At 43.2% G+C, this 13,299-nt stretch overlaps 1 protein-coding gene across 5 annotated transcripts in view; it reads left to right on the top strand.

The window, feature by feature from the left end:
* LOC137421311 (ran-binding protein 3) overlaps window positions 1–7,688 on the top strand; it is a 96,402-nt gene extending 88,714 nt beyond the window's left edge. For all 5 annotated transcript variants that reach the window (XM_078771601.1, XM_078771600.1, XM_078771603.1 and 2 more), the window contains 2 exons: window positions 3,714–3,954; window positions 7,069–7,688. In XM_078771601.1, the coding sequence (XP_078627727.1) occupies window positions 3,714–3,954; window positions 7,069–7,109 (282 nt within the window). In that variant the 3' untranslated portion in view covers window positions 7,110–7,688. The remainder of the gene's footprint in view (window positions 1–3,713; window positions 3,955–7,068) is intronic.
* The last annotated feature ends 5,611 nt before the right edge of the window (window positions 7,689–13,299 follow it).

A 13,299-nucleotide genomic window follows, 5' to 3' on the forward strand; every position in this document is an offset into this window, starting at 1 on the left:
TTAGTTGGTTGGTTGGTTTGTTGGTTTGTTAGTTGGTTGGTTGGTTTGTTAGTTGGTTGGTTGGTTTGTTAGTTGGTTTGTTTGTTTGTTTTTTAGTTGGTTTGTTTGTTTGTTTTTTAGTTGGTTTGTTTGTTTGTTTTTTAGTTGGTTTGTTTGTTTGTTTTTTAGTTGGTTTGTTTGTTTGTTTTTTAGTTGGTTTGTTTGTTTGTTTTTTAGTTGGTTTGTTTTTTAGTTGGTTTGTTTTTTAGTTGGTTTGTTTGTTTGTTTTTTAGTTGGTTTGTTTGTTTGTTTTTTAGTTGGTTTGTTTGTTTGTTTTTTAGTTTGTTTGTTTTTTAGTTGGTTTGTTTGTTTGTTTTTTAGTTGGTTTGTTTGTTTGTTTTTTAGTTGGTTTGTTTGTTTGTTTTTTAGTTGGTTTGTTTGTTTGTTTTTTAGTTGGTTTGTTTTTGTTTTTTAGTTGGTTTGTTTGTTTTTTGGTTGGTTTGTTTGTTTGTTTTTTGGTTGGTTTGTTTGTTTGTTTTTTGGTTGGTTTGTTTGTTTGTTTTTTGGTTGGTTTGTTTGTTTTTTGGTTGGTTTGTTTGTTTTTTGGTTTGTTTGTTTGTTTTTTGGTTGGTTTGTTTGTTTGTTTTTTGGTTGGTTTGTTTGTTTTTTAGTTGGTTTGTTTGTTTTTTAGTTGGTTGGTTTGTTTGTTTTTTAGTTGGTTGGTTTGTTGGTTTGTTTTTTAGTTGGTAGGTTTGTTTTTTAGTTGGTTGGTTTGTTGGTTTGTTTTTTAGTTGGTTGGTTTGTTGGTTTGTTTTTTGGTTTGTTGGTTTGTTGGTTTGTTAGTTGGTTGGTGGTTGGTTGGTTTGTTGGTGGTTGGTGGTGGTTGGTTGGTTTGTTGGTTGGTTGGTTGGTTTGTTGGTTGGTGGGTTGGTTTGTTTGGTTGGGTGGGGGGGGGGGGGGGGGTGGGGGGTGGTTTGTGTGTTGTTTTGGTGGTTTGTTAGTTGTGGTTTGTTTGTTTGTTTGTTAGTTAGTTGGTTTGTTAGTTAGTTGGTTTGTTAGTTAGTTTGGTTTGTTAGTTGGTTTGTTAGTTAGTTGGTTTGTTAGTTAGTTGGTTTGTTCATTAGTTGGTTTGTTAGTTAGTTGGTTTGTTAGTTAGTTGGTTTGTTAGTTAGTTGGTTTGTTGGTTAGTTAGTTTGTTTGTTAGTTAGTTGGTTTGTTAGTTAGTTGGTTTGTTAGTTAGTTGGTTTGTTAGTTGGTTTGTTAGTTAGTTGGTTGGTTTGTTAGTTAGTTGGTTTGTTAGTTAGTTAGTTGGTTTGTTAGTTGGTTTGTTAGTTAGTTGGTTGGTTTGTTAGTTAGTTGGTTTGTTAGTTAGTTGGTTTGTTAGTTAGTTGGTTTGTTAGTTAGTTGGTTTGTTAGTTAGTTGGTTTGTTAGTTGGTTTGTTAGTTAGTTGGTTTGTTAGTTGGTTTGTTAGTTAGTTGGTTTGTTAGTTAGTTGGTTTGTTAGTTAGTTGGTTTGTTAGTTAGTTGGTTTGTTAGTTAGTTGGTTTTGTTAGTTAGTTGGTTTGTTAGTTAGTTGGTTTGTTAGTTGGTTGGTTTGTTAGTTGGTTGGTTAGTTAGTTGGTTTGTTAGTTAGTTGGTTTGTTAGTTGGTGGGTTAGTTAGTTGGTTTGTTAGTTGGTTGGTTTGTTAGTTGGTTGGTTGGTTGGTTAGTTGGTTGGTTTGTTAGTTGGTTGGTTAGTTAGTTGGTTTGTTAGTTGGTTGGTTTGTTAGTTAGTTGGTTTGTTAGTTGGTTTGTTAGTTGGTTGGTTAGTTAGTTGGTTTGTTAGTTAGTTGGTTTGTTAGTTGGTTGGTTAGTTAGTTGGTTTGTTAGTTTGTTGGTTTGTTAGTTGGCTGGTTAGTTAGTTGGTTTGTTAGTTGGTTGGTTAGTTGGTTGGTTTGTTAGTTGGTTGGTTGGTTAGTTGGTTTGTTAGTTGGTTAGTTAGTTGGTTTGTTAGTTGGTTGGTTAGTTAGTTGGTTTGTTAGTTGGTTGGTTAGTTAGTTGGTTGGTTTGTTAGTTAGTTGGTTGGTTTGTCAGTTAGTTAGTTGGTTTGTTAGTTAGTTGGTTGGTTTGTCAGTTAGTTGGTTGGTTTGTCAGTTCGTTGGTTGGTTTGTCAGTTAGTTGGTTGGTTTGTCAGTTAGTTAGTTAGTTAGTTAGTTAGTTAGTTGGTTTGTTAGTTAGTTGGTTGGTTTGTCAGTTAGTTGGTTGGTTTGTCAGTTAGTTAGTTAGTTGGTTTGTTAGTTAGTTGGTTGGTTTGTCAGTTAGTTAGTTAGTTGGTTAGTTATATATATATAATGAGACTATATACCGTATATATAGTATATAGTCTCATTGCCCAAACACCGTCTCCCAGACTTCATTCCTAACTATCTCTATTACTGTATACTCACCACTGCCTACATTCACTGCACCCTCACCACTGCCTGCACTCACTGCACCCTCACCACTTCCTGCACTCACTGCACCCTCACCACTGCCTGCACTCACTGCACCCTCACCACTGCCTGCACTCGATGTATGCTCACCGCTGCCTGCACTCACTGCACCCTCACCACTCCCTGCACTCACTGCCTCTCACCACTGCCTGCATTTGCTGCATCCTCTCTTCCTGCACTCTCTACACACTCTATCCCTGCACTTGCAGCACCCTCACCACTGCACATCACTGCAGCCCCCTTGATACACATCACAACTGCCCGCACTTGCTGCACCTCACCACTCACTGCATCCTCACCACTGCATCCTCACCACTCATTGCACCCTCGCCACTGCAGCCTCACCACTGCATGCTCACCACTGCACACACCACTGCACGCTCACCACTGCACGCTCACCACTGCACGCTCACCACTGCATCCTCACCACTGCATCCTCACCACTGCATCCTCACCACTGCATCCTCACAACTGATTGCATCCTCACAACTGATTGCATCCTCACAACTGATTGCATTCTCACCACTCATTGCACCCTCACCACTGCATGCTCACCACTACATGCTCACCACTCATTGCACCCTCACCACTGCATCCTCACCACTCATTGCACCCTCACCACTGTCTGCACTCACTGTACCTTCACCACTGTCTGCACTCACTGTACCTTCCCCACTGTCTGCACTCACTGCACCTGCTCCACTCACTGCACCTCCCCACTGTCTGCAGTTGCTGCACCCTCAACACTTTCTGAACTTGCTGCACTATCACCACTGCCTGCACTCACTGCACTCTCACCACCACCTGCACTCGTTGCACTCTCAACATAGTCTGCACTCTCACCACTGCATGCACTTGCTGCACCCTGACCATTTCTTACACTCACTGCACCCACACCATTGCCTGCACTTGTTACACCCCCACCATTGCCGATCTTCTCAGAAACCACTCGTTGCACAACCGTAACCAACTATTTTCTGCTAATTTCTCACATTCTGCAACTTCCTGCAAATTATCTATCGTTCCTTCAACCTCGTAATAACTATTCTCAAGTGGATTATTTCTTCACACTTCCTACACACAGTGAGTACCGCCTGCGTCCTCTATTCCTGATATGGCCCTCGTTAAGCATCTATCACATTTTATGTACCCCTCTGCCTTTCTCCTTCACTCTCTTGTCTCTTTATGTATACTCAATGTTTTGTGTGTGGGGATATTTACTGTGTTTTTTTTAATCATTGCTTTTTGTGTCACACCTTTCAGGGGAGTGTCAAAGACATCGGACAGTTGTATGCGGCGCTGCACCACCGGCTGCTCGCCCTTCGTAGCCGGGCAAACATCGAAGGCTCCATGCCCGAAAGACTTGTGGTCGGAATATCTACTCAAGATAAACATTGTTCTGGAGTTGAGACAGGTGTTTGTGCTGGAGCCGTGAAGGTTGATGGCACTGGAGGAAGCGAAGAATGCACCACTAAAGATACCGAAGCACAAACGCTGAGCCAGGGTACCTTTTTTTTTCTTCCTTTTCTTCATGGCTTGTTTCCTGACATTGAAAAGGCACTGAGGTTCCACCATAGCAGGGAAAATATGAAGCTGAACCTTGTCAGAGATGTCAAGAAGTGCATTCGCAGTGGTCCACGCTCTACGTAGGTGCAATGGAGTGCGTTTACAGTGAGCTACCCTGCACGTAGGGTGAAGGAGTGTGGTCAGAGCCGGCCACACTATGCATGGGGGGTGATGGGGTCCGTTTACAGTGAGCTACACTATGTAGTGGCGATGAGTGTATTTACATTCAGCTATACTGTACACATGGGTGAAGGAGTATGTTCACAGCAGGCCACACTGTACACAGGGGCAATGGAGTGTATTTACAGTGGGCTTCACTGCACTTAGGGTGAAGGAGTGTGTTCTCAGCGAGTTGCGCTGTTCCAGATTGTTCAGGGTTAGAGTTTGGCATGATCTCTGCACCAGTTCGTTCGCTTATATCCTGTAAATTATCGTACTTATATTTCACTTGGACCTAACTTTTGGGCTTTTCGCTGTCAAGTAATTTCCGCAAAAGTCAATTGCAGTGAATTAAATATTCCTTATCTCGTGTCAACGGAGACAGTAACCATGTTTGATGCGTGAAAGTTAAATATCATGAAACCCTTTTGAAGGAAAACCACAAAAGATCATTCCTGTGAACAATAAATAAGTGCTTCGCAATATTCAATTTTCGTTTGTCTGAACAGTGCTGGACAATTGAGTTTTACAGCTTTTCTACTTTTAACTGTTTTGTTGTCATAAGAAGTTAGTGTTTTGACTTCCATTTATGCCACAGTACATCTGGAATGTAAACACTCTCCGTGGTCTGCACAATTTATGCCACAGTACTGTCGTGGCCAAAAATATTGGCACCCTTTTCAAATAATGCACCATTTATTCCAGAAAATTGTTGAAACTAAAAAATCTTTTGGTATCCACAAATGTATTTCTTTGGTTTGCAGTGGAACAAAACAAAAAAAAGTTGAACAAATTACGAAGTCTCAGCTTATTCCACACAGAAATCCTAAAATGGCACGGACAATAGTATTGGCACCTTTTAGAATTGTTAGAAATAATTCTATTTCAAGCAGGTGATTCTCCTTCACTTTGGAATTGAACTCACCTGTGGTGAGTGGCAGGTGCCTGCAATATAAAAATCACTCATTCAACCAGTTTGAATAGAGAAAAGGAGTCTTTCTGCTGTTTTGTGTCGCTGTGTGTTTCGCAATGAGCATGGAGAAAAGAAAGAAAACCAGAGAATTGTCTGAGGAGGTCAGACAAAAGATTGTAACCAAGCATGGACAATCCTAAGGCTACAAGTCCATCTCCAGAGACCTTGATGTTCCTGTGTCCACCATACGCGATGTTATCAGGAAGTTTAAGGCCCATGGCACTGTAGCCAACTTCACTGGACGTGGCCGCAAGAGAAAACTTGATCGAAGATTGCAGCGAAGGATTGTTCAAATGGTGGAGAAAGCACCTCCATCAACTGCCAAACAGATTCAAGCTGACCTTCAGACACAAGGTACGACAGTTTCAACTTGCACCATCCATCGCCAACTATATGAAACGGGGTTCTCTGGTAGGAGACCCAGGAGGACCCCACTACTGAGAGAAAGACATAAGAAAGCCTGACTGGAGTTTACAAAACACACCTGCACAAGCCAAAATCCTTCTGGGAGAATGTCCTGTGGACAGATGAGACCAAATTAGAGCTTTTTGGTAAAGCACATCATCTCTATGTTTACAGAAAACAAAATGAAGCCTTCAAAGAAAGGAACACCTTCCCTCCAGTCAAACATGGAGGAGGTTCAGTGATGTTTTGGAGTTGCTGTGCTGCCTCGGGCACAGGGTACCTTGAATGTGTGCATGGCATCATGAAATCAGGAGATTACCAAGGCATTTTGGAGCGCAATGTTCAACCCAGTGTCATAAAAATGGGTCTCCGTCGAAGTTCATGGTGCAGCAGGACAATGACCCCAAACACTTCAAAAAGCACCCAGGAATGGTTGAAGATAAAACGCTGGACTGTTCTGAAGTGGCCAGCAATGAGTTCAGATCTAAATCCCATTGAACACCTGTGGGGAGATCTGAAAACAGCAGTTGGGAGAAGGCACCCTTCAAATCTGGGAGAACTGGAGCAGTTTGCACAGGAAGAGTGGGACAAACTGCCAGCAGAGGTTGCAGGAAGCTCATTCATGGCTATAAGAAGCGCTTGACTGCAGTTATTTTGTCCAAAGGCCGTGATAGCAAATATTAAGTCGAGGGTGTCAATAATGTTGTCAATGCAATTTATTTTTATTTCCTGATTTAAAAGGATATATTAAGTTCTGAACCAAAAACAAAGGTTCTGTAATATTAACAGTGAAATAAAGAATTGCGGAGTTATTTGAAAAAAGTGTAAGGGTGCCAATATTTTTTGCCACGACTGTCCATCTCGAATGTAAACACTCTCCGTGGTCTGCACAAATCTTAACACACAATCTAACTCAAACTGTTTATGAACAGAAACAAAATGTACTTTGTGATGACTACCTCTTTTCACATTGTGCTGTGATATTTAATTTTTAAAATGACAATTTCACAAAATTGGAAATGGTGTAGTTTCAATGTTTGTGTATTAAACAGGATGTAATTATGATAAATGTTGTTGACACCAACACATGATTAGAAATATAATAATTTCACATTTCTGAGAGTCATTCCAAGCCATCTCACCTCATGGTGCCCAGATGATTCTTTCACAGAATTACGTCCATGAAACCAAATTGGCTGCAGAACATGTCTGTTCAGCTTCATGAAAGTATGCTTGATTTGATTCAGAAACAAAGTCCTGGAGCGTTTCTCCTGTGCACCAGTATTTTCATGACAAAAAAATTGTCGGCACCACGCCAGTACTGGGAGCAAACCTAGGCACCATGCCAGTACCAGTAGAAAACATGTTGACAGAGTCCCAAGAGCTGTCTCTCAATTTCAGAAAAGGCGTCAGTGTACCAAGTAAAAGTACCACGCCCTTGTTTTAATGAAACAATGATATAGTGTTTGATAACCCAGAATAAGTGTTTTGTTTTATTATTTTTTTGTTTTTCAGATGAAAACGAATCAAAAGCACAGCAAAGCGATCAGCAATGAAATGAAGCCCTCTCGTTCTCGCATTCTCGGTCTAGCACTCATTCAGTCGCTCTTTCTCATTCGCTCTCTCATTCACTCGCTCTGTCTTGGTCTTCCCGCTCTTTGTCTTACACCCTCTCCCACACTCCGACACATTTGTTGAATAAAATCTGGGTTTGACACTCCGAAAACGTGACTTTTTAACTTTTTCGGAATTGTTTCGTGAACGGACAGTAAAGTTGTTCTTTTTATCTCGTACACCCGTCTGTGAATCTTTCATTAGTTTCCTTGCAATCCCCCCAAGGTGTCTTTGCGAGCGAATTCTTGGATGGCCAGAACATTAAAAGCAGTTCAAAGGTTGTGACAAACGAGGCCTCTGGATTGATCGGATTGTTTTTATACTTTACCATCAGACAGGAAAATTAAGTTATTCCTTCTTAATGTATTTGTAAAATATCGTGTGACTGTTGACTTTTTCATAACTTTTCTTTTTAAAATAGTTTGATGAACTTCATAAAATGGGTCCTGGCATTGTGAATGAAAAGACTACAAAGTTAATCATCCAGTTTTTGTTCCATTAAAGGTTTTTCTCTTCGTGCCGATGAACCTTTTTAATTACAGGCTCGTTGGAAGCAGATGCTTGATTGGTCCTGGAAGTTTTCAAAAGTCACTCGTTCAGGAAAAATGTTCCTAACATGTTTAAATGTCATTTAATAATGTAATTGCTTTGCTCCTTGTATGATTGCTATTTTATCAGACATGAATTATGATCTACACTTCTTGGGGATAGAACCTTGGCTTGTATTGATCCCAGAGTATGGGACTTGGAAATGTCGAGAGCCGCCCCAGGATGCTCGGTGTGCATGCCAGAACCCCTCAGCAGCAATGTTGATTGGGCCATTCACGTTTATCGTATGCGTGCGATAAGGATCCTCGCATAAAATGGCTCAAAGCCTCTAAAATAAGCCGAATACACCTGGAAAAGTACCTGAGGGAAAGGGGTGTGCCTCTGCACAATGAAAGAGTTGTAGAAATTTCTCAGCTCCCCAACAGGACTGAGATCTTACAGCTGCCTGTCGTGCAGACACCCGAAGACGTGGACCGTTGCAAGGCCGAAGAACTGTGGACAGGCGTGTTCCACCCAAACCGTCGACCCTCGCGAGCTGCTGGTGAATGGATTTTGAAGGGGGCCTTCGATTAATCGTTGCAGGCCTGGTGATTTATTTAATGTGTGTCAAATTGGAAAGACGATGCCGTGCATCATCACCAACAAAGCAATTGCTCTCCCGCAAAGGACATCTTCGTGGAGTGAAAATACACAACTCTTGTGCGAGCTATTATTCATGGGAGTTGAATGTATCAGGTAGACTTCTTTGAGGGAGACACCGTACCTGGTTTGGGTACTTCTCAAGACCGAATGGAGGGTCATATCTGGGGTTTGTGAATGCACAGGGTAAGTTTAAAATCAACTCTTAAAATGATATTTACTATTCATCCTGTGAGGGGTGTTCCCTGTGAGGTCTATTAAAGTATATTTTATTGTTTGTTTTGGTTCTGGGGATATCGGAAATTAAACGACAAAAAGAAACCAGAAAAAAATGCCACGAGTTATTATTTATTTATTTATTTTTTCATCGAAAATCTGCTAAAATGAAAGAATCTGCGCAATGTGTGTGGCTGTTATTCAGTCGAGCGAAGTGAAGTCGAGGTCATTTATTCCTGGTCGAGGTCAGTTGGGTGATGGAGATTGGGAGAGAGTTTGGTGATGGAGATTGGGAGAGAGTTTGGTGATGGCGAGTGGGAGAGAGTTTGGTGATGGAGATTGGGAGAGAGTTTGGTGATGGAGATTGGGAGAGAGTTTGGTGATGGAGATTGGGAGAGAGTTTGGTGATGGAGATTGGGAGAGAGTTTGGTGATGGCGAGTGGGAGAGAGTTTGGTGATGGAGATTGGGAGAGAGTTTGGTGATGGAGATTGGGAGAGAGTTTGGTGATGGAGATTGGGAGAGAGTTTGGTGATGGCGATTGGGAGAGAGTTTGGTGATGGAGATTGGGAGAGAGTTTGGTGATGGAGATTGGGAGAGAGTTTGGTGACGTCGTTGTCCCACAGTTACCCTTTTGTTGAATACTTCACTCTTCCAGGAACTGATTTGTATTTTACAAATCTGAAATAAACACAAGCAAATCTATATTATAATAGGCTACGGTGATTCTGTCCTAGGTGTGGCTTCGTCCGTTTGCAGAATAGCTCCACCCATTCTTGGAGAGGCTTCATGTAAACAAATATCCACCATTTAATTAACTCGAATAGCTTTGAGGCCTGTTTAGCTAGGGCCATGCTGTCTGTCTCTCTCACATAGGTTTATTTCAATTCTAATTCGATACATCATTTCATTTTTAACAGTCGCTAACATAGTGTTAGACTCGGTTGAAAAAAACGGGAAGAGAATCCCAAGAAAGTTTCCGTTTATAGAACGAAATGATTTCTCAAAGGCCTGTAAACTGAAGCCCATTCATTGAGTCACCCTCACGATTTTATCGAATTCACCATCTGATTTAATTTTTATCGATGGTTTTCGACGATCAGAAATAATTGAGAACATTCACGCACACACGGGAAATTGCCGAGATATATTTATAAAAATCGCGGCACGGTCGGTCATACACCGCCTAAAATAACAGACGGAAAATGGCGAAATATATTAAAAATTCGTGGCGGACTTTTCCATTTGATGACAATCGTCACGATTAAATATTTAATTTATACGTCGTCACAATAATGTGGAGAGAGGAGCAGAGATAGCTTCGTTCACGTGTCGCCACAGACGGGAAATTGCCGACAGATATTTCTTCGCTATTATTTCATTCATCATTATTATACGGAAGTAAAGGTAATCCTGTTTAATCTGGCATTCATTCCATCATTGTTTTTTTGGGGGGTTTTTTCCGCACGAGTTCTCAAGGCTGAATCGCCTAAAATAACAGACGGGAAAATGCCGAGATATATAAAACAATCGTGACTCGGTTTAAAAAAACAGGAGGAAAATTCAATGAAAGTTACCGTTTATAGAACGAAATACATTTTGAAAGGCCGCTCTAATTCACCATCACAGTCGCTAGGATGGTTCAAGTCTCAGTTTCAGCTAAAGTTGAGAAAATCGGCAAAATGCATTCCAACATCCCTTTTGAATGTGTTGACCGTTAAGTGGGCACGGCGAAGGAGAGGGGAGAAGGAAAGCGGGGAATGAGAGAGAGAAGGAGAGAGTACAATGAAAGAGGAGAAGGAGAGAGTACAATGAAAGAGGAGCACGAGAGAGGAGAAGGAGAGAGTACAATGAAAGAGGAGAATGAGAGAGAGAAGGAGAGAGGAGCACGAGAGAGAGAAGGAGAGAGTACAATGAAAGAGGAGATTGAGAGAGAGAAGGAGAGAGGAGCACGAGAGAGCAGAATGAGAGAGAGAAGGAGAGAGTACAATGAAAGAGGAGAATGAGAGAGAGAAGGAGAGAGGAGCACGAGAGAGAGAAGGAGAGAGTACAATGAAAGAGGAGATTGAGAGAGAGAAGGAGAGAGGAGCACGAGAGAGCAGAATGAGAGAGAGAAGGAGAGAGTACAATGAAAGAGGAGAAGGAGAGAGTACAATGAAAGAGGAGAATGAGAGAGGAGAATAAGAGAGGAGAATGGGAGGGGAGAATGGGAGAGGAGAATAAGAGGGGAGAATGGGAGAGGAGAATAAGAGGGGAGAATGGGAGAGGAGAATAAGAGGGGAGAATGGGAGAGGAGAATAAGAGGGGAGAATGGGAGAGGAGAATAAGAGGGGAGAATGGGAGAGGAGAATGAGAGGGGAGAATGGGAGGGGAAAATAAGAGGGGAGAATGAGAGGGGAGAATGGGAGAGGAGAATAAGAGGGGAGAATGGGAGAGGAGAATAAGAGGGGAGAATGGGAGGGGAGAATGAGAGGGGAGAATAAGAGGGGAGAATGGGAGAGGAGAATAAGAGGGGAGAATGGGAGAGGAGAATAAGAGGGGAGAATGGGAGGGGAGAATGGGAGGGGAGAATAAGAGGGGAGAATGGGAGAGGAGAATAAGAGGGGAGAATGGGAGAGGAAAACAAGAGGGGAGAATGGGAGAGGAGAATAAGAGGGGAGAATGGGAGGGGAGAATGGGAGAGGAGAATGGGAGGGGAGAATAAGAGGGGAGAATGGGAGGGGAGAATGAGAGAGGAGAATAAGAGGGGAGAATGGGAGGGGAGAATGAGAGAGGAGAATGGGAGATGAGAATAAGAGGGGAGAATGGGAGAGGAGAATAAGAGGGGAGAATGGGAGATGAGAATAAGAGGGGAGAATGGGAGAGGAAAATAAGAGGGGAGAATGGGAGAGGAGAATAAGAGGGGAGAATGAGAGAGGAGAATGGGAGGGGAGAATGAGAGAGGAGAATGGGAGGGGAGAATGAGAGGCAAATGACGAAAGGAGGTGAAGGATAGAAGAAAACGTTCCCAGGACTTCGTTATTTATATTATTACTTGGTAATTACGAGGGTGGTAATTTTATTTGAAGAAGAAGACGTTTTCGTCGCTTATAAACATACATAGCGAACCATATACGTTTGCTCTGTTATAATAAGATTACTTGGTAAAAGTACGGCGAATGAATACTGAAGTTCGGGATCGAACCAAAGTCAAATTATATTTTTCCATATTCCTGGGGTTACGTACAAAGTTTGTTTTAGGCGATTCAACTATTTTCCAACTATGTAATTAAACAATACAGTTCTTCAAAAATGTACATAATAATGTCGACCAACTATGGAATACAATATTTGTTAATGACGTTTGGTTTTAATCCACTTCTGCTTTGGAAAGCGAAGTGTTTTCGATACTTTCAAATTTATAAATGAACAAGAGTCAAGGCGGGTTCTCCACTCTCCATCCTCCACCCTCTCAAGTCAAACCAAGTGAAGGTAGAAGTTTCACTTCCCACCCTAAGCTCCCTCCTCTCTCCTGTATGTGATCCTTTCCTCCTCTCCCCTGTATGTGATCCTTTCCTCATCTCCCCTGTATGTGATCCTTTCATCTCCCCTGTATGTGATCCTTTCATCTCCCCTGTATGTGATCCTTTCCTCCTCTCCCCTGTATGTGATCCTTTCCTCCTCTCCCCTGTATGTGATCCTTTCCTCCTCTCCCCTGGATGTGATCCTTTCCTCATCTCCCCTGTATGTGATCCTTTCCTCCTCTCCCCTGTATGTGATCCTTTCCTCCTCTCCCCTGTGTACAATGCTCTCCACTGTTCAGCGTGCGTAGTGAGGGGTTGGAGAGTGAGGAGCTAGGGGTTGGAGAGTGAAGAGCTCGGGGTTGGAGAGTGAAGAGCTCAGGGTTGGAGAGTGAGGAGCTAGGCGTTGGAGAGGAGCGAGGTGTTGGAGAGGAGCGAGGGGTTGGAGAAGAGTGAGGGGTTGGAGAGGGGCGAGGAGTTGGAGAGGAGCGAGGGGTTGGAGAAGAGTGAGGGGTTGGAGAGGGGCGAGGAGTTGGAGAGGAGCGAGGGGTTGGAGAGTGAAGAGCTCAGGGTTGGAGAGTGAGGAGCTAGGCGTTGGAGAGGAGCGAGGTGTTGGAGAGGAGCGAGGGGTTGGAGAAGAGTGAGGGGTTGGAGAGGGGCGAGGAGTTGGAGAGGAGCGAGGGGTTGGAGAGTGAGGAGCTAGGGGTTGGAGAGGAGCGAAGGGGTTGGAGAGGAGCGAAGGGGTTGGAGAGGAGCGAGGGGTTGGAGAGTGGGGTGTGAGGGGTTGGAGAGGAGCGAGGTGTTGGAGAGGAGCGAGGAATTGGAGAGGAGCGAGGGGTTGGAGAGTGAGGGCCAATTGGAGAGTGAGGGCCAATTGGAGAGGACAGTGAGGATCGATTGGAGAGGTGAGTGAGGAGCGATTGGAGAGGGGAGTGAGGAGTGATTGGAGAGGGTAGCGAGGAGTGATTGGAGAGGGGAGTGAGGAACGATTGGAGAGGAGTGTGAGGAGGTATTGGAGAAGAGTGTGAGGAGGTATTGGAGAGGAGTGTGAGGGGTTGGAGCGGAGCGAGGGGTTGGAGAGGAGCGAACGGTTGGAGAGTGAGGACCAATTGGAGAGGAGAGTGAGGAGCGATTGGAGAGGTGAGTGAGCAGCGATTGGAGAGGAGAGTGAGGAGCGATTGGAGAGGCGAGTGAGGTGTGATTGGAGGGGAGTAAGGAATTGGAGAGGAG

Source organism: Myxine glutinosa, chromosome 2 (genome assembly GCF_964187855.1).
Source record: "Myxine glutinosa chromosome 2, kmMyxGlut1.1, whole genome shotgun sequence".
NCBI lineage: Eukaryota > Metazoa > Chordata > Myxini > Myxiniformes > Myxinidae > Myxine > Myxine glutinosa.